The 18,232-nt window shown below is 41.6% G+C and overlaps 1 protein-coding gene and 1 long non-coding RNA gene across 2 annotated transcripts; both read left to right on the plus strand.

Annotated features, from left to right (window-relative positions):
• The first annotated feature begins 6,213 nt into the window (after nucleotides 1–6,213).
• ripply2 (ripply transcriptional repressor 2) lies at nucleotides 6,214–8,732 on the plus strand. The gene is made up of 4 exons (XM_046373323.1): nucleotides 6,214–6,621; nucleotides 7,802–8,107; nucleotides 8,208–8,278; nucleotides 8,375–8,732. Exons 2-4 carry the CDS (start codon nucleotides 7,988–7,990, stop codon nucleotides 8,535–8,537), a joined length of 354 nt encoding a protein of 117 aa, XP_046229279.1. The 5' UTR covers nucleotides 6,214–6,621; nucleotides 7,802–7,987; the 3' UTR covers nucleotides 8,538–8,732.
• A 3,069-nt stretch (nucleotides 8,733–11,801) lies between these two features.
• Nucleotides 11,802–15,777, plus strand: LOC124050699. Its single transcript, XR_006841673.1, has 4 exons — nucleotides 11,802–12,006; nucleotides 13,718–13,820; nucleotides 13,977–14,071; nucleotides 14,899–15,777. It is a non-coding gene; the product is annotated as an uncharacterized LOC124050699 (long non-coding RNA).
• Nucleotides 15,778–18,232: the final 2,455 nt, after the last annotated feature.

Genomic DNA, 18,232 nt, shown 5'->3' on the forward strand with positions numbered 1-18,232 from the left:
GAAAACGTGAAGACATTTCTGCTCAAGGCTGGAAATGTTTATTAAAATTCTAAAATACTACATCACAAAATGGCTACCTTTCATCCTTTGATAAATAATCATTCAGGCTTCATTAGGAGTCCTGCATTACTTAAATGTCTGAAGTACCTCTTAAACAGAGCCACTCAAGGCATCCTTTCATTCACTGATGCTCCATGATGAATTTTCCACATCATAAAATTACATTCATCAGAGGGATCGCAAATACATTAAAATCTTGATTTGTAAAAACTGTCTCTCACGGCGGTGAAGGAGAGCGGCAGCAGAGGAACCTGTGATTTGTCGATACAGAAGGCTCACAGGCGAGCAGGTCCAGATTAGGTCCAGATTAAGGTTAAGGTTCAAGTTCAGGTTGCAGAAACTCAAAAGTAACAAGAAAGAAGCAAGAAACCAACATGACTGAATACCCTTTGTATACTCTCCTGTGTTGGAATGAGCTCAGTGCAGAACTACAGCGTGAATAATGTGTTGTTGTCTTTCGTACATTTGCTGGTGCTTTGAGAGCATCCCTGGCCCAAAACGTGCTTCAGGTGCCTCGTGCTTGGCAGAGCCCGTGTTGTTTTTGGCTACCAACGCAGCCCTCATCAAACACGCTCTTGTTCTAGATCCTTCAAATTAAAGCCACTGTTTGTAAGATTTGAAAGTTCCTCATTCAGCAACATCTGGTGGTAGGATGAAGAACAACACTTCGACAGACAGGATGTTAATATTGGAAAATTTTGCAAAACCCGGGATTATGTTGATGCCTTTTTTGGTGCCATGCCAACAGTTTCCAATTGATTTCTAAAACGTCACACTGCACATGGCAAATGGAGTATGGTTAAGATGAAGAAAAGATTGCAATAACAACTATAGATATGGTGGAGGTTTGTCAACTAAAATACAAAAAAGCAGGCAAACTGCTGGATTGTGATCGAACACAAACTCCTGTCTGAACGCTGTACATGCTTATGGACCACTTGGATCACGAAACTCATACTTACCACTTTGGCACTGCGTTGCTGCTGAACGCTGACATGCTGACACTGTATATAAATAGCGACAAGTTGCATTGTCTCAAATATACATAATTCACAGGGATGCTGTACTGGGCAGAGGGCCAACCCAGGAGCACAGAATAAATGGAATGAACAGACTGCTTAGATTTCGACTGGGAAGCGTATGCCATCATATGAAAGACATTAATCATGTATAAAGTTACACTACAAGTAAATGCAGGAGAGTGGTTTACTTGGAGCTTGGATACTAGAGTCAGGCTCTGTGCTCTGTGAGAATATTCATCACATCCAAATAATTAGTTTTGAATGAATGAATTACTCACAGTCATGAATCAGACCGTGTTCCCAACCCGTGAGTGTCTTTTTTGTCTCTAGATGACATCAGCACCTCTTTCTAGTCCCTCCGCTGCTCAGCTGAAGGATGTAAAATAAGCTATACAATGCAATAGAAACAGAAAGAACATAAGCTTTTGAAGTGAATTCCTGTCTACAGCAGATATTACCCTTGGGGCCCAGACCTTTGCAAAAGAAAAAAAACAAAATATGTTATCAGAGAATGAATCACAAATGTCACACAGTAGTCATATAAAAGCGGAAAAAAAACACTACTAGATTAAAAACATTTACTAAATTCATTTACTGGTCTGAATTCATTTTATCAAATGCTGGAGGGGCAGTAAAGATTACATCAAAGTGTGCTGCCTGCAGTATTTTTTATATTCATCTGCAGATCAATTATGCATATTTCAATTAAAGCAACCAGTTCCTCAAAGCCGTCCCACAGGGTTTGCTTTCGCCTTTTATTCTTTGGGTTGCTGCTTTGTTCTTGTGGTTGTGGTCATGGGGAGATGATGTGCTTTGCTGTTTTTTCACACTGAATGTTGCAAGAGCTTTGATCAAAAGAAATGTGTCCAGTGGTAGCTCGCAGCTTAACGGTCAAAGCACTTGTGAGTGAGAACTGAAAACTCTTTGTTCCGTCAACACACCTGATACGTGCCAAATGCAATTAGTATAACAAATGTAAAGCAGATCCCTCCCTGAGCTTTGCCTTCTGTACTGCATTCTGTATTTAATAACTGTGTATTTCAAATGGACTTTTGGATGAAATGACTTTTGACTGTCGCACTGTCGCCTCATAGCAAGAGGGTTCCAGTTTCGAATCCCGGTCTGGGTCCTTCTATGTGGAGTTTGCATGTTCTCCCTGTGCCTGCGTGGGTTTTCTCCGGGTTCTCCGGCTTCCTCCCACAATACCAAAAACATGCACATTAGGTTAATTGGCTACTCTACATTGTCCCTAGGTGTGAGTGTGAGAGTGTGTGGTTGTCTGTCTTTGTGTGTCGGCCCTGCGATTGACTGGCGACCAGTCCAGGGTGTACCCCGCCTCATGAGTCATGTTTCTGTCCACCAAGAGAATATAGTATTATACATTCACTCTGTTTTAGCTCTCGTTTGGAGCTCTACCATGTCCAAGGTAGCTTTCAGTGAGGAGTTTTTTGTTAGCTTTGTGTAATAGGTAGTAATACAGATATCAGATGTTACATAGTGAGCTCAAATATTATGCTCCGACCTTGTTTTTAACCAACCCAGGACTAAGTTACATTATTAAAATGTACCTTACTTGAACTAAGTTAACCTCAAAGTAGGCAGTAGGAAGTATAGAATTTGAATTGCAGTGTGAAGGGCAGGTTTCTGCGTAGCTCTCTGGCACAGTGTGGTCATCTCATGTACAATGTTCAACATGTCACTGACCTCTCTGAAGACCCAGAGCCAGAGTTTGCAAGGTGAGACCATGCTGGAAAGACCTGCAGACCTCTGATGCATGTCAATGACCCTGACCACTGGCTGCTGCACTCTCTGACTCACCACTGCAGGTCCTGTCAATTGGAGTCATGTTGAGATTCAGCTCGATTTAACATTTCATCCACCGGCTGAACCCAGAAATTCTTCACCCCAAATAAATACACACACAAAAAAAATGAAACAAGAAGAGCGCTGGTTGCATTTTTCAACTTTTCATTCGCCATTCCATTTTCCTCTGTTTCTCACTCCTTCATCAATACACCAAGTGTGTGTGTGTGTGTGTCCAGTCCTGCTATGTGCCAATGCATTTTTCCAATGTTGCTTCTTGTTTACGTTCTTATCCTTCATTCGCCCAGTAAAATTCTGGGCACATAGCTTTAAAGCTTCTACCACCCACCACTCAAACTGCTCTGAATCTGTCCATTTGAGAGCATTCAAAATAGAAAAGATCAAATATTCATAAGTTCTGCATCAGCATTGTTGCTACGTGCAAAGCATAATTCTGATGTTGCTTAGATAAATGTATGATTTCCTCACCGACAGTGAAGTCTTATCCTCAAGATGCTGCAGACCAGCTGAGCTCTCTTTATCTGTCTTGTTTTGTCTTTAAATGTCTGCCAAAATCCAGCCTTTCTCCTGAGGAGAAAAAGATATGTGCACTGTCCTTCATTGCATCCTAATTCCCTTATGCGTCTGCTGCTGGGTTTGTTCTCACTTTTAAACGCTGCAGAAGAACTTTTTAAATCTCCACAGGCCTGAATTCACAAAGTCTGGGAAACCGAGGCTTCTTTGTTGCACATACACTTTCCCATGCAGCACAAATGTAAACTCTTTCCGTTCAGCAGACAATCTTTCCCTTCTTTCACTCTGTAAGATCACCCGTAAAGTCTCTCTCTTCTCCTTTTGTCATCTGAATAGACTCCCACAAGTGATACTTTTCAGTCCATCGGCTGTGATGGATGAGCCTTCCCAATCTGTTTTTGTCAGCGTAAACCCAATACCTTGCTGCACATTGATCAGTCACAGGAGTGAATCCAGAGTTAAAAAACATGCTAATGGCGCTAACAACTCAGCATTATAGCGTAAGTTCTCTGTAATATTGTAGATCCATATTTCTATGTAATATAGCCTCCCTGACTGTGTTACCATTGCATGTATACTTGATTGGCTTATTGATTTATGCTTCATGATTTGCAGTTGTTGTTTCTTTTCTCTGAACTCAGTCTGCTTCTGTTTACGGTGTACTTTTATCTCATCAGAGTGTTTCCAAGGTAACCCTCAGTACTTCAATTAAACCGGGATGTAGACCAGTCTGACCTGGTGCATATCTATTCTCAGAACATAACTCAGTCCACAGAATACCCACGTCAACACTCACAGACCCTGATGACACAGTCCATCATGACCTTGCATGTCAGCTGCAAAACTTTGCGTCGGAGATCGATCTTATAAGTGATAGCAAACCACCAGATAGTTGAACTGTAGCTCGTTCAGATTGAGGATCTGAATACCAAACAGGTTTGATTAAACTGCCAGTGGACACCTGATGGATGAGCAGTGTGCTGTTTTTCTTACAGCTCAGTTGTTATTAAGCCTGGTGCCCTGGTGGTCATTTGGTATTCTGCAAGCATAATTCATGCAAGAAATGCTCTCTTAAGAATTGTAATGCCCCCATCTGGGGTGGTAGAAGCACAACACAAAAGTTAATAGGTCGTTCCTTCTATGGTCTGCAAAGTCTGAGCACTGAATTGCGGTTAAAGGGAAATAATTAAGTAGTACAAACAAACAAAACAAACCTAACTTCCCGGGATAAAGCAAAACAGGGGAAAACAGTGTCTAACAGTAACTTTGTGGAAAAATAATTATATATTTTTTAACAGATACTTTCATCGATCTAACTCGGGCACAAGGCCTAACAAGACCTCAGAGACAAAACAAAAGGGTTACTTTCACACACACACACACACACACACACACACATGGCCACACAAAACTCGGGCCGTAACAGGAGTTACATGCTCGTAGCAGGACGGTGCAGAGTATGAAGATATCATTATTATATGTTTTTGTGTCCAGGATGAACTCAAATTTTAACTGATGACTAAATAATGAACTTGTGTTCATTTTGGGAACACATTTAAATTAGTGACTTACGGTGATAGTGTAAAAAGTAAAAATAAAAAGACGAGGCTTTACTGAATGGACTATGGGAAAATTTTGTTATTTGCTGTTTGCTGTTGCCATGGATTATTTGAGCATAAGAAAGGAGTCTGAATGACTTGGGCGAGAGGAGGGAATAGGATCTATGAATAATAAGCCAGAGAAAAAGAAAAGCAAAGTGGAAATGAGACAAAAGTGGGGCAATGGAAGCTGCGCAGGTTTTATGAGGGAAGGCCTATGAAAAGGGGTCTCGCTTAAATTCAATGGAAATTAAAAAAAAATGAACATCTCAAATATACAGACATCTTCCTGGTATTAAGCTGCAACCTCTTCTTTTTCTCCTTATAATCCAAAACTGAAGATCTGTCAGCTGGTTCTCTTTATTTCCATCTCATCTTTTGTTAATGATTTACACTTGACAGAGGAAGCCAATAAGGGTTAAGGGTGTTTTTTGCTTGGTTACCAGAGCTCTCCATGGTGGATGTCTTTTAAATTTAGTCCAATTCCTGCGTGTGTGTGTGTGTGCACGCGCAAGCTGACTGTATTCTGCTGTATTCTCCAGGTTCTTGGCAGGGAATTTCAATTTTGCTTCATTCAGAGCTGACAGGGGGCCTCACATTTTCTGCCTCTGCTTCTTTTGTGGTCACTGCAATGTTCAAAACATACGAGGTACATCTGTTTGATAAAGAAAAAAAAAAAAGCCTGAAAGCATCGAGCTCTCCTACCCAGATTTACACAACTGTACTGTTTGTTCTGGTGTGTATAATTTGTCCTTTCGTGAACATGTAGCTTGTGTGTTTGAACAGCATGAACATGTCTCTGTATGTCTGTACTGTTGTAACACAAAGTATAGAAAAGGGGCAACTCGCATAAAAAGAAGCAGCAAAGCACAGTATCCAATTATCTCCAGAAAGGAAAACGAGACAGAGAGAGAGATGGACTTTATTAATGCCAAGCTCTGGCTGCTGCTCCCTGGAGACTAATGTTGTGATGTGCGTGGAGCTAGCTGTCAACGAAATTAAATGCTGGTCATGCACAGTTCACTGACACCCTCACTGTAGGCCCACTATGTTTTTTACGAGTGATGCTCGCAAATGTAGCAGCCGTTAGCTCGGAGTGAAATCAGATGAAAACACACACACACGTACTCGTGTCTTTAAGGGGAAAGCTGTGTGCTCTCAGTTTTTGGGCGGGTGTTTCTCAAACTAATGTGTGTGAGATAACACCTCCAAATTAACAATTCATGCCGATATGTGGCCCCACACTGCCCCCTACTGGTGCCGTGGGGAGAGACACTTCACGTATTTTATTGAAAGAGTGGGACTAATTAAATCAGCGGATTAAGGAGGATATTTGTGGCAGCTCCTATAGGAGGTGCATGCTATTAATATGATTAGGTTTTCCATCGGGGGGGGTGATGCTTTACATCTGCTAAAGTGCAGCCATTAGCCCCGCTCCTGCTGCGGTGCGACACAAAAGGCTGCACGGCGCGTGTCGACGCCTCCACACATGCACACGAGCCTCCCTCCATCATCTCACCCAGCAGGCGCGACAGTAGGGCACGTGTTTGTTCACACCTCACACACAAATGGCTGCACAGACGGAGATACGGAGATGCTGAAAGGTGAAGGGGTCGAAGAGTTCAACTTTTGTTTTTAATCAACAGGAGTGTAACTAAACATACTTTTATTTTAAATTTGCGTTCATGGCGCTTATTCTTCTTGTCTGTGTTTATTGCTTCTTATGCGATGTAGTCTTTTTATTGCTTCTATCTCTTTTATTTGGTCCGTATGAATATTTTGTCGTTGGCATCTGGCATCTGTTGTCTTCTTGTTTTGATTTAATCTGAACTTTGTCTTTATCTGGTCTTGTTTCTGTTTGACTTAACTGTTTGGCTTTCTGTTGGTGTCGTGTCTTCCTTTTGCTTCGTCTGTCAAGGCAAACTCGGTGTATAAACAGAGTTATTGTGATCAAACTGACCCTTTACTCCATTTTGAATTTAAACACGTGACATTATTAAATGGGACAGACACATTAAAATAATATCTTACATTATACTCGTCAACACACACTATATGGACCAAAGTATTCGGACAGACATATTATTGAATTCAGGTGTAGCATGGGGTTGGTTTTCAGGGTTTGGGCTCGGCCACTGACTTCCAGTGAAAGGAATCTTAATGCTTCAGTATACCAAGACATTTTGCACAATGCTATGCTTCCAACTTTGTGACAACAGTTTGTTGAAGGCCATTTTCTATTCTAGCATGACTGTGGCCCAGTGCACAAAGCAAAGCTCCATAAAGACATGGTTGGATGAGTTTGATGTGGAAGGACTTGACTGGCTCACACAGAGTCCTGACCTCAACCCCATCCAATACCTTTGGGATGAACTGGAGGAAGATTGTGAGCCAGGCCTTTTTTCAACATCAGTGATCACAAATGCTCTACTGCATGAATGAACAACAACTCCAACAGAAACACTCCAAAATCTTGTGGAAAGCCTTCAAAAGAGTGGAAGCTGTTATAGCTGCGGGGGACTCCATATTAATGTCTGTGGTTTCAAAATGCGATGTCATCAAAGTCCCTGTTGGTGTAATGGTCGGGTGTCCCAATACTTTTGATACTTTTGTCCATATAGCATATGCATCGTGGATGCAGAGAGCAGGTAGTCCTACACTTTAACACTGTTTAATATCCCACCAAATAGACATAAACTGACATGTCACATGAAAACATGCTTCTAATAATCCTATCTTTCTCTAAACATGAGTTTTGTTCTACATTCAAATGTGGAACGAAAGTGACCATATGGCTGGAGCTGCTGGAGTGTGACTTCGCACCTCAACACTGTGGCGCATGGAGACACTTGGGGACGCGTCAAAGCGCAATTTGGCACCGATTGCCGGGATCCTGATAAATAGGAGGTTCCTGTCTTCGGTCACACATCCTCTGAGGACTTTACGCAGGACTGACCACTACAAGGAACCATGGAGCCTAGCAATACCAACAGTGGATTAATTTCTGTTTTGAATGGAGACAGTGTTACGCAGCAGTCCGGCCCGATGTGGAGACCGTGGACCGGAGAGGACAAAACTGCCGCGAACAAGGTGAGTTTAGTCGACTTGAAGCCTCGAATGATTTTACATTTAAACTTGTGTTGTGTGAGGAACAGAAAGCCTAACAAGATCGCGTTGTTTTAACTTTCAGGCTCATTTTATTCACGGAGACCTTTCTGTTGCAAACAACCCCAAAACTCCTCAGTTCATCCACCCAGTGAAGTAAGTAGAGTTCAAATGACCTTCAAATGAATGATTTCGTCTCAGGTAGTTTCTTTGAAAGCGTGTCTTATTTATTGTTGTTCTCTTTTTCTTCAGGTTGTTCTGGCCGAAATCGAGATGTTTCGATTATCTTTACCGGGACGCAGAAATGCTGCTGCGCAACTATCCGGTCCAAGCCACCATCTGCATGTATCAGGACTCCAGCAGTGATGAAGACAGCGATGACGAAGAGGAGGAGATGGAAAAGGAGCTGAACTAAAACGCGGCTCTCTGAAGCCTTTGAAGACGAGTTGTTGTTGCATAATGTGCTAATATATTTCTCTTAACTTATTTACTGTAAATATATGTAAATACATCTTTTTTCATTTCTATACTGGAATGTAAAATTTAAGTTATTCCTTTAATATTTCTACCTCTTTTGTAATTTGCTGAAAATAGCAATAAAACACATATATTGAACGTAATCGTGTGGGTCTTGATTATTGATTTGAATCGGGAAGGTTTTCTGTAGTGACAAACTTGTGCAGTCAAAACCAATCAGCTGCTACAGAAATCAATAGTTAATTGAGTTCCACATTGCTGACAGCGTCCAGTGACTGGAACTAAAGCCTCAGAAAGAAAACGTAGGACACTGAGACGTCGACAAGCGTGTGTACAGAGACATGGCTTACGTGTGTGCGTTACTGTATTTGGGAATTTCTGCCTTTTCAATCTCATTTTTCATTGTATCATTGAATTTTCCTGTTGATTTCCTCTCTTAGCTGCTTCATATATAAGATGCCGTGGTACACTGAGACTGTGCATTCAGTTTATTTGGGGCCCAATAGCTCTTTTCCAGGTGGTAAACGCGCCATTTCCTGCGCCCGAAGTGCGGAAACTGCGTGACACGTGGAAGGTGTCATCCGCGTCAGGAGAGCGTAAAAGATCTGCACCCAGATAGTCAATGCAATGCCTTCAATGCACCTACCAGTTTAGACCAAAATGACAGATGGTGCAGAAAAAGATCTGGTTTTTACTTTCTAAAAAGGTTTGTGCCCCAAAAAAGTGTTTTCCTCCACTCACAGGACGGAATGAATGAATAAATCAGTGGATGAAAGGTTGACTCACAAATCCAGAACAAACCAAACATTAGACTGAACAACAGACAGAAGGTATCACCGGACTGGATTAACACATTATTGGGCCTCTGCTGACCTCGTGTTTCTCCTGCCTGCTGTACACCGTCAGGTCCAGACACACACACAAGTGCACGCATGACAACATCTGAACAAAACATCCAGTCACCCACCAGTGCAACTTACGTGTCCAATAGGTTTTGGTAATCAGAATAAAAGCCAATTCATCCCCTTCAAAATAAAGTTCCAGAAACTGGTTTAGAGTCTGTTTACAAGATGGAGCCTCAAGATGAAGTAATGTCTGTCACATTACCCACAAGTATATTAGCTGAAAATGCTGAAATCACACATTTTCAGAACATAAATAAAATAAAACAAAAATTGGGGAACATATTTGCAGTTAATTAAAACATACAGACATCACAGTGAAGCTGAGGCTGGTAGATGACTGACATGCAGCTGAGGCGTCGTGACTCACATATTGAGGATGAGCATGATGTCCTTATTCTAACGCTTCTGTTCACTGCACAGGAGACACTTTATTTGAATATAATGTTTCTGTTACATTTTGCATTTCTGACCTAACGACTTGAACTCTTCACCCAACCCGGGTGTCAGCCTCTCAGGCCTTTCCGTGGGAACCTTTGGGATCATCTTTAGGTGTTTTGCGGGGTGCAAAGTTTCCACACCTTATTAACGTGAAACATGGTGGCCCCTGAGTGCATCGGGGGAGTCGCATTGCCACCGGACAACCGACTCCCACTGGAGTCAAGTCAAGGCCAGTACATTTTATTTATACACTGCCAGATTATAACAGAAGTTACTCAGCAGACTGTTCTAACAGAGACCTTTAGGATAAATGAACAGGTCTTCATTCACATTTTACTTTTCAGACTTTAGAGGTGTATATCAACATTCAGTATAAAGTTTGTTTGAACTGTTTAAGGTTGTGTGATATTCATACGCAGGCCTGATATTAGCAGTGATGATGCTCTGATAACCTCTTACACTCTGGCCTGGTCAGGACTTTCCCAGGGCTGGGTGTCAGAGCTGGTGGCTTACTGGTGGTGTCATTTACTTGGGTGTGAAATTTGCTCACCTCCAGAGGCAAATATAAAACCAGAGACTGGTGCCCTGACCGATGAACTTATAACCTTGCTGCACACACTTTAGGTTAACTAAAACAACTTATTTACATGCACATAAATGTTATTGTGTTTTGTGTTGTTCACTCAAGAAAAGTATATATAATCAGAAGACTGGGTTGTGTTTGTGAATGAGTGTGAAACGGAGTGTAATAAAATACAGCCGATACACGTGTTAAATGAATACTTTTTAGATAATGTTTTTTAAATTTGAACTTTCAGAATCAGCGTTATTGGCCACAGATGTGTACAATATGAATTCAGAAACTCAGGTTTTAAATTGCTAAAACTACATATAAATCTATCAATAAAGCATCAGTGAACAACAATACATAATATGCAGATACAAGTCAAGTGTTTCTGAGGGTTTCAGACAATAAAAAGAGTGTAAATAGATAAATATTGAATGGACATACATAAAGTTGGTGGTTATGTCTATATACCGCATATACAGCAAATACAACATGCTTACATTTATATTGAGGGTGATGGATGATAAACAGTAAATACATAATTTCTACCTAATTTGTACATGCAAGTGGATGTCTTTATGAGCTGTCCCATCCCAGCATAACCATGTGAACTCTGGTGAACCTCCCAGACCGATACTGCACTTTCCCAGGAGCTGGTGTGACTCTGGGAGTGACGAACACACACCCGAGGGGGTAAACACTGTCCAGGCCCACGTTTGACCTCTGTGGTCACGTGTGTCACAACTGCCGTGTGCCCTCTCTTGTCCTGCTAAGAGTCTTACAAGAGCCTGTAACAAAAGTTAGATCCAGTTTTTGATACAGTTATAAAGAGACACGTGTCAGTTATCCCGAAGTCCAGTCTGTTTAGTCAAGATCTTTTGTACATCATAATCACATCCTTTAAAAGCTGTCATTTTCTAAGCATGATGCTGCTCAAGATCGAGTATCATCATCACGCAGTCATTTTGTCAGTGAAGACGTTGGTTTTATGAGCTGTAATTTTTCTGTGCAAGTTAATCTGGAGAGTGTGACCACTGCCATGCCCCTGTGAACTTTGACTGAGCTTGGGGTGTGATGGCCGACACCAGAGGAGGTGACGAAGTGTGACTCAGCCGAGCTCAGACTGAACAGACCGAGCCCGGCTTCCCACCGTCACACCTCCACTTGTCAGTGGGACTCTGGGACGTGTTGTCAGAGTTATACCAAATCGTAACAGCTTTGATGGAGGGCAGCTTATTGGTGACTGCTTATCGCAAGGTAGTTTGGCTGTGAACCACAAGGGGGCACTGTGCTTCTGCTTTTGCACAAGTTTGTGTTGAAGAAGTCAGTGGAGACAGGAAGCGCTTCTTTGTGTGGAGGAGAAAAATATGGCATGCTTACCTTCCTACTCTTCTTTTTATTATTTTTGGTGTTGATACAACATGTCACTGCTGTTGATCTCTGAGATAATGTGATAAAAATAGAAGGATTTCCATCGCACTGATGATCATGGAACAGTAAGTACAGTTTTTCTCCATGTTTAACTTTAGTGATTAACCACAGATGTCATGAAAATTTTTATGCACAGGAGTTATTTTAAGAGACTGATCATTATTTGTCAAGTCAGCAGTTTTTTTTTTTTCAACTGACTTAGAAAGTGGTTTTCAAAGTGTGTGGGTTTTCCAGCAAAATGGAGAACAGTTTGTTTTCACCGTAATTCCACCCATAAGTAACACAATGACTGAATGTATGGCTGTTTTTGGTCATGGGTTTCATACACTTTCTATGACAAAACATCTACAAGCAAAATTCTTATCACATGGGGGAACCTGGTGCAAGTCTCATGAAATGGAGGACAAACAGTTTAGGGGTCCTTGGTGTGAAAAAGTTTGGGATATGGGATATTAAATTAAGAGTTTCCAGCGTGTCTTGGATGAGCATTTGTCAAAACCACAAAAAATGGTTTGGCGGTGTTTGAAGTGTGTCTGCGTGAGAGCCTGTTGATGCAAATAATATGTCTCCTCTCAGAGGGCCATGTCCACTTCTAAGGTTTCCTTTTATTTATAGCAGGCATGTCAAACTGGTCCACAGGAGACCCGATGTGGCTGCAGGTTTTTGTCCCAGCCAACCAAGAGCACACCGTTTGACCAATCAACTGTCTGAAGACGGAGATCAGTTGATTAAATGAGTCAAGTCTGGTGTGCTGCTACTTGGTTGGAAAGAAAACCTGCAGCCACACCGGCCCTCCTGTGGATCAGTTTGACATGCCTGATTTATAGCAACGCTGCACAATGACGGCTTTTGACCAACAGATGGCGCAAAAGTGACAAAAGTGAGATTTCAACTCGTTTCAGGCTCATTGATGTAACTTTGCAGTACTTCCACCTGGGGGCTGTGTTGCACCTGAACAGTGATAGGATGTAAATAATTCAAACTCGACATTTATTTTAAAAAATCAGGAGAAAAAAGAAAAATATAATAATATAGCTATCAGAATATTTGATATTAGATTACATAAATCTAGTTATTTTAATGTTTCAGCATGCATCTTAAAAGTCTGTGGATCCACTGATCAAGTTGTTGCACAACAAAGTGGTTCAGAACATGCATGGATATATATTAGATTTAAACTCAAATGGTCTTTAATTATAAATTAACGAAAGTAAAAGAAGAGTAACAATTAAAAAGCAGAAGCTAATTATGGATTTATTTAATTTAATATTATTCATATATATATTTATATTTCAGATTTTTAAAAAAAATCTAATTTCTTAATTTTGTAAGACTATGTGGTTAACAAATCCTCTCGTGGCTCTTTATTATCTTTAATACACCCTGACAATATAATGCAGAAAAACATGTCATCAAGCAGCAACAAGACAGCAGTCCTGCAGAATGGAGCCCAAGAAGCATAAATCTTCATGCGTATTCCTCTGCTGAGCGATGGAAACCACAGAATTGTTCTGGTTCTCCTCGGCACATAAACATTCTGGCTCACGAAGCCGCCTTAGCGATATAGCTGTTGTGCTTTTCTACACCTTGTTATGTCATCCTCCACTTAAATAGTTAGTTTGGTCTCCTCTCTCTGAGATGTGTGCAGTGGAGATAATTACAATTTCAGCAACGTTTGCCAGGTGATTACCTCATAATCCCCTATTTCATTTGATAAGTCACGCATTGATTTAACTCAGAGTTGGACCTAATGGAGTATCTTTTCCACCGCCACAGTGATTTGTATGCTGGGGCGAAAGGACAACGGTGGATTGGAGGCAGAAAAACAGCCATTCGTGTTCACTCAGTCGCCGGTGAAAGACGAGCAACGAGCAGGCAGGTTTAATCACAGCAGCCTGAATGCAAGCAGTAAATCACTGCAATGGCTGATACAGTAACGTGTGGTGGTGGTTAAAGTAGTCCCTCTCACATAAAAGCTCCCTGTTTCTTTTTTGTTTTTCTGATTTTTATTTTCACGCTTCTTGCAGACAGGCAGGCGGATGGAGTGATGAAAACGATAGATGAGAGATAAGAAGAGTGAAGGGAACAGTGACCTGCTTGGTATTCACCTGTCTCTCTGGATCAATAAAGGTAATTTGGACTGATTCCTCCCTGTAGGCCTCTTAGCAGACAGACGGGGAGAGGGGTCAGCCACTGCTGAGCTGCGGGGAGCTGGAATAACTTAGAAACACACTCTGCAAATTACTGCCCCTGTTTGAGAATCTCTCACTCAGATATTCCTCTGCCCTGACAAAAGCTACAATGTGATGCAGAGTCCTCACACAAAATGTGACTGGAGGTAGGAAAGAGTACACTACCCTGTAGTTTTTAGACCCTCACGTGTTGGGATATACAATAGAGCCCGATTTCTGGTGGCTAATATAGATAGTATGGCTGCTTTTTAACTTTCTGGCCCTGATTTGGTCGCACCTAACTTTCACTTTTAACCCATTCTTAACCTCAAGCTGAAAACAAAAGGAGAGGGAAACCAAAAGTGTCGTCATGACTGTCGGTTCTCACATTCCAGGCTTTGTTGCTTTTTGGAAAACCTGTGATGGCTACACACAGTTCAAAGAGGGGTTATGATACCCATGAAGAGGAAGGTTCTGGAGTTGGGAGCTGGGCATTCAGAATCGCAGGTCAGGCCTCATAAATTACCATGGAAACAGGGGTGTCAGGTTGAATGAGGAATAACTCTTGCAGCACACACATTCTCATTCAGCAGCCATGATGCGAGATCATGGCATCAGATATGATTTTCCTTTTGACACTTTAGGATTCGATTCTCTGATCTGGCGTGCTGCCATTCTGCTGCTGTAATAATTCACTGTAAACCTTTTGCTGATTGTAGTTTTTCTTTCATTATTTTCAACCCATTTTTTTTTCTTCGCAATCCCGATCCCAACCTCACCTTTCAGTCTCGTGGGGCCGCAGCGGGTCTCATCAGTGGGTTATAGGCATGGAGGATGCTGTCCGTCATGTGAGGTCACCAGTGTTGAGAGGAATGTTCCATGTCAGGGACATCAGGGGTGTCCTGAGGGAGACAAAACGCCACAAAGACTAAACCCCACCTCTGGCCAGTCACTGCTGCCTGTCCTGCTTGTCTAGTTTATTTTATGGAAGTACACAGGTGTGCACCACACCTGCACACATGCTGCATTTTCTCTCTCACTCGATATTCACGTGCAAGCTCTGTGTTGTGACCTCAGGTTAAAGTGTTACAGAGCACCCATATGCTCGTACATGCTCTCTTTTTTTCCCCCCACACTGTCTCTTATAAAAAGGTGTAATGTTGACTTCAGACAACACAAAAAGGGCTTTTTATGTGTTGATGAACAGGAGTGAGACAGGTTATTGGTACAGGCTATGGGGGAGCAGATTCCGTTTCAGTTTATTTTAATTAAGTGAGGAGAAGTATGGGGGTCCACATACCATTCCTATCATATCATTCCCATGTTTTGTATCCCAGAAAGCTGCCACCTTTTAACAGGAATGCAGCCTTTAATGCAAGGCGTCAAAAGTGAAAGGATAAAGATCCCTGATAAAGTCTGAAGTATATGGTTGTGCATGAAACAAGTAAGAAACTGGTTCTGGAGGCGGACAATCCTGACATTGTCATATTGACAATAATCTGATTATGTGTTTTCAGGCAATGTGTGCTCATTTATACTGTCAGGTTTTTAGTTTCCATGAGCTTGTATCAGGCTTCAGCAAAGTTCAGATTCAGTTTTAGTGAGTATCTTGTAAATGTTACAAAGCATGCAGTAATTATTAAATTATACTACCGAGTGGCTGCTTTAAATGTATTTTGAGACTTTAAACAGCTTTAAACGTGCACATACAGTACAAAGGATGGAACCGATGGTGTGCTTTTACATACGCCTTTCACTAAAGCAATACTGCTGTAACAAGAAACCCACTAAAACACCAAGTGTCTGGCAGAAATTTGATTAATAGTCTACTTTTACCTTCCACATCCAACTATCAAACTTCAATTATCTTTCAACATCATTAATTGTTTCTCAAGGAAACACATATTGATAGTCCAACATGTTCGGAGCTGTACGAGGCTGACTTAGCTGACAAGTCATTTCCATTCTAGTACCCTGACCTAATCACCATATCTTATTATCATTCACATGAAAACACTAATTACAAAGGCAGGGTGAACCTGATTTATGCTAATGGAAACGTGAATATGCGACGGATGCATTAATCTAGAGTATAGGACCCTGCGCTGGTGTTAACTGTGATTAGCATGTGATTACCATAGCATGGGTTATAGCTACTGGAAACCCGACGTGATGGGCTCGTGAAAATCTCTCCACTCACTGGCGGGGATTGAGACTGTGACTCTTCATGGCATGAGGAAATAATGTTAATAATACAAAATGAACAATTTTGATTGTTTTCCTCTAAACAAAAATATCTAATTGGCAGCTGTTTTAGAATGGGCATAGCAGCTTTTGCTTTAGGTGCATCAGAGGGTTAAAAAACGAGTTTGAGAAATATGTTAAGAGGTTCGTTCATCCAAATTGCAAACACAGAAGGTCTTAATTGTCCAGGTTTTTGACGTACGCTACATGACAAAAGTAATGGGACAACTGACACCAATGGTGCCTTTAATGACATCATGTTCTAAACACATAGACAGCTTTGCACCTGTAACAGCTTCCACTCTACTGGGAAGACTTTCCACAAGATTTTGGAGTGTGAGTGTGAGAGTGGGAGTTTTTGTTCATCACCCTGTTCATCCCAAAGGTGTTTGATGGGGTTGAAGTCAGGACTCTGTGTGAGCCAGTCAAGTTCTTCCACACCAAACTCATCCAACCATGTCTTTATGGAGCTTTGCTTTGTGCACTGGGCCACAGTCATGCTGGAATAGAAAAGGGCCTTCAACAAACTGTTGCCACAAAGTTGGAAGCATAGCATTGTCCAAAATGTCTTGGTATGCTGAAGCATTAAGATTTCCCTTCACTGGAAGTCAGTGGCCAAGTCCAACCCCTGAAAAAGAGCTCCTGAATTCAATAATAAAGACAAAATATTTTTGTCTATACAGTGTATCCGGAGTTGGACAGAATTATCACATACCACTGGCAGAGTGTGGTTATTTCTCAGAAATCTCAGAAGTGCTCAGAAATCTAAGACTCAAACAAATTTCGTCACATAGAACCAGAATTTTATGCAGGTGAGGTGCTAACAGAATGTGTTTCGTTTGGTGAAGTCATCTTTTTAAATGATAAGGCTGGCAATATTCTGTATATGTTTTCTATCAACAACAGTACAAATGAACAGACCAGAACCAACAGTGTGCCAGTGAATCCCTCAGTGCTTTATCATTTCTCTTCTCTCTCTGCCCAGACACAAATATATTTTCATTTTTGAAAAAGTCAACCTTCTTCTTCTGTTTTGTCATTTTTAGCAAATGTTGCTCAAACAAGAGTAAATAATGCATCTGCTGGGTTTTTTATTTTTCCAAATGAGGATTAGGGTGGACTTTGTAAGGCAGCAGGAAACTACAGCTCCTGGAGGTCGAAAGAGGAAGACGTTATATTAAGTTTTTATTTCACAAGTAATTCATTTTTGGTTTTGGCCTTTTCATGTGTCCTGTTGACAATAAGAAGAATATAGAATATCACCAGATTTATCCTTTAAATGCATTCAAGTGACTTTACTTTGACATGCAGCAGGTACTATACCACAGCATGTAACAGCTAATATAATATAATCACATAACTAAAATTAAACCCGAAATGTCATCATCCAGAAAACAGACATGTGGATGGATGTGTTGTACGCAGCACTTCCTCTTGCAAAGTGCAGGTGTCTCGCAGTGGCAGTCCCCTGCACCATCTGTTCCTCCGGCCGGGCCACCACCATGGGACTTCCATCGGACAGGAGGATGCGTTTGTTTTGGGAGACACGAGAGCACAAAGAGAGGGGGCCCATCCTTCTATCCCTGCTTTGATCCTTCCTTTGAGAGGACCCAGGCGTGGCCCTCTCTCGGAGTCCCCCCGGCTTGTGCCTGCCTGGATGGCTGGTCTGACTGGTCTGGCTGAGACTGGGGGGCTAGCGAGCGCGGGGTTTGCACATGGTACTCCAGCAAAATGAGCCTATTGACGAGGCAACAGATTGGCTTTGAGTGTACCTGATGGTTATCCCCCACTTCCCCCCCGGCTGTTCCCCCATCTCTTTCTCTTTCTCTCTCTCTTTCAACGAACCAAAGACAATCCCTGCATCTCCATTTTTCTA

Source organism: Scatophagus argus, chromosome 19 (assembly GCF_020382885.2).
Source record: "Scatophagus argus isolate fScaArg1 chromosome 19, fScaArg1.pri, whole genome shotgun sequence".
In the NCBI taxonomy this organism is placed as follows: Eukaryota; Metazoa; Chordata; class Actinopteri; family Scatophagidae; genus Scatophagus; species Scatophagus argus.

Excerpts from the sequence above, each read along its gene's own strand:
- ripply2 (XM_046373323.1), top strand. The coding sequence starts at position 7,988 with ATGGAGCCTAGCAATACCAACAGTGGATTAATTTCTGTTTTGAATGGA. Across the intron at positions 8,108-8,207 it reads ACAAAACTGCCGCGAACAAG|GCTCATTTTATTCACGGAGA; the intron begins GTGAGTTTAGTC and ends TTTAACTTTCAG. Across the intron at positions 8,279-8,374 it reads CAGTTCATCCACCCAGTGAA|GTTGTTCTGGCCGAAATCGA; the intron begins GTAAGTAGAGTT and ends CTTTTTCTTCAG.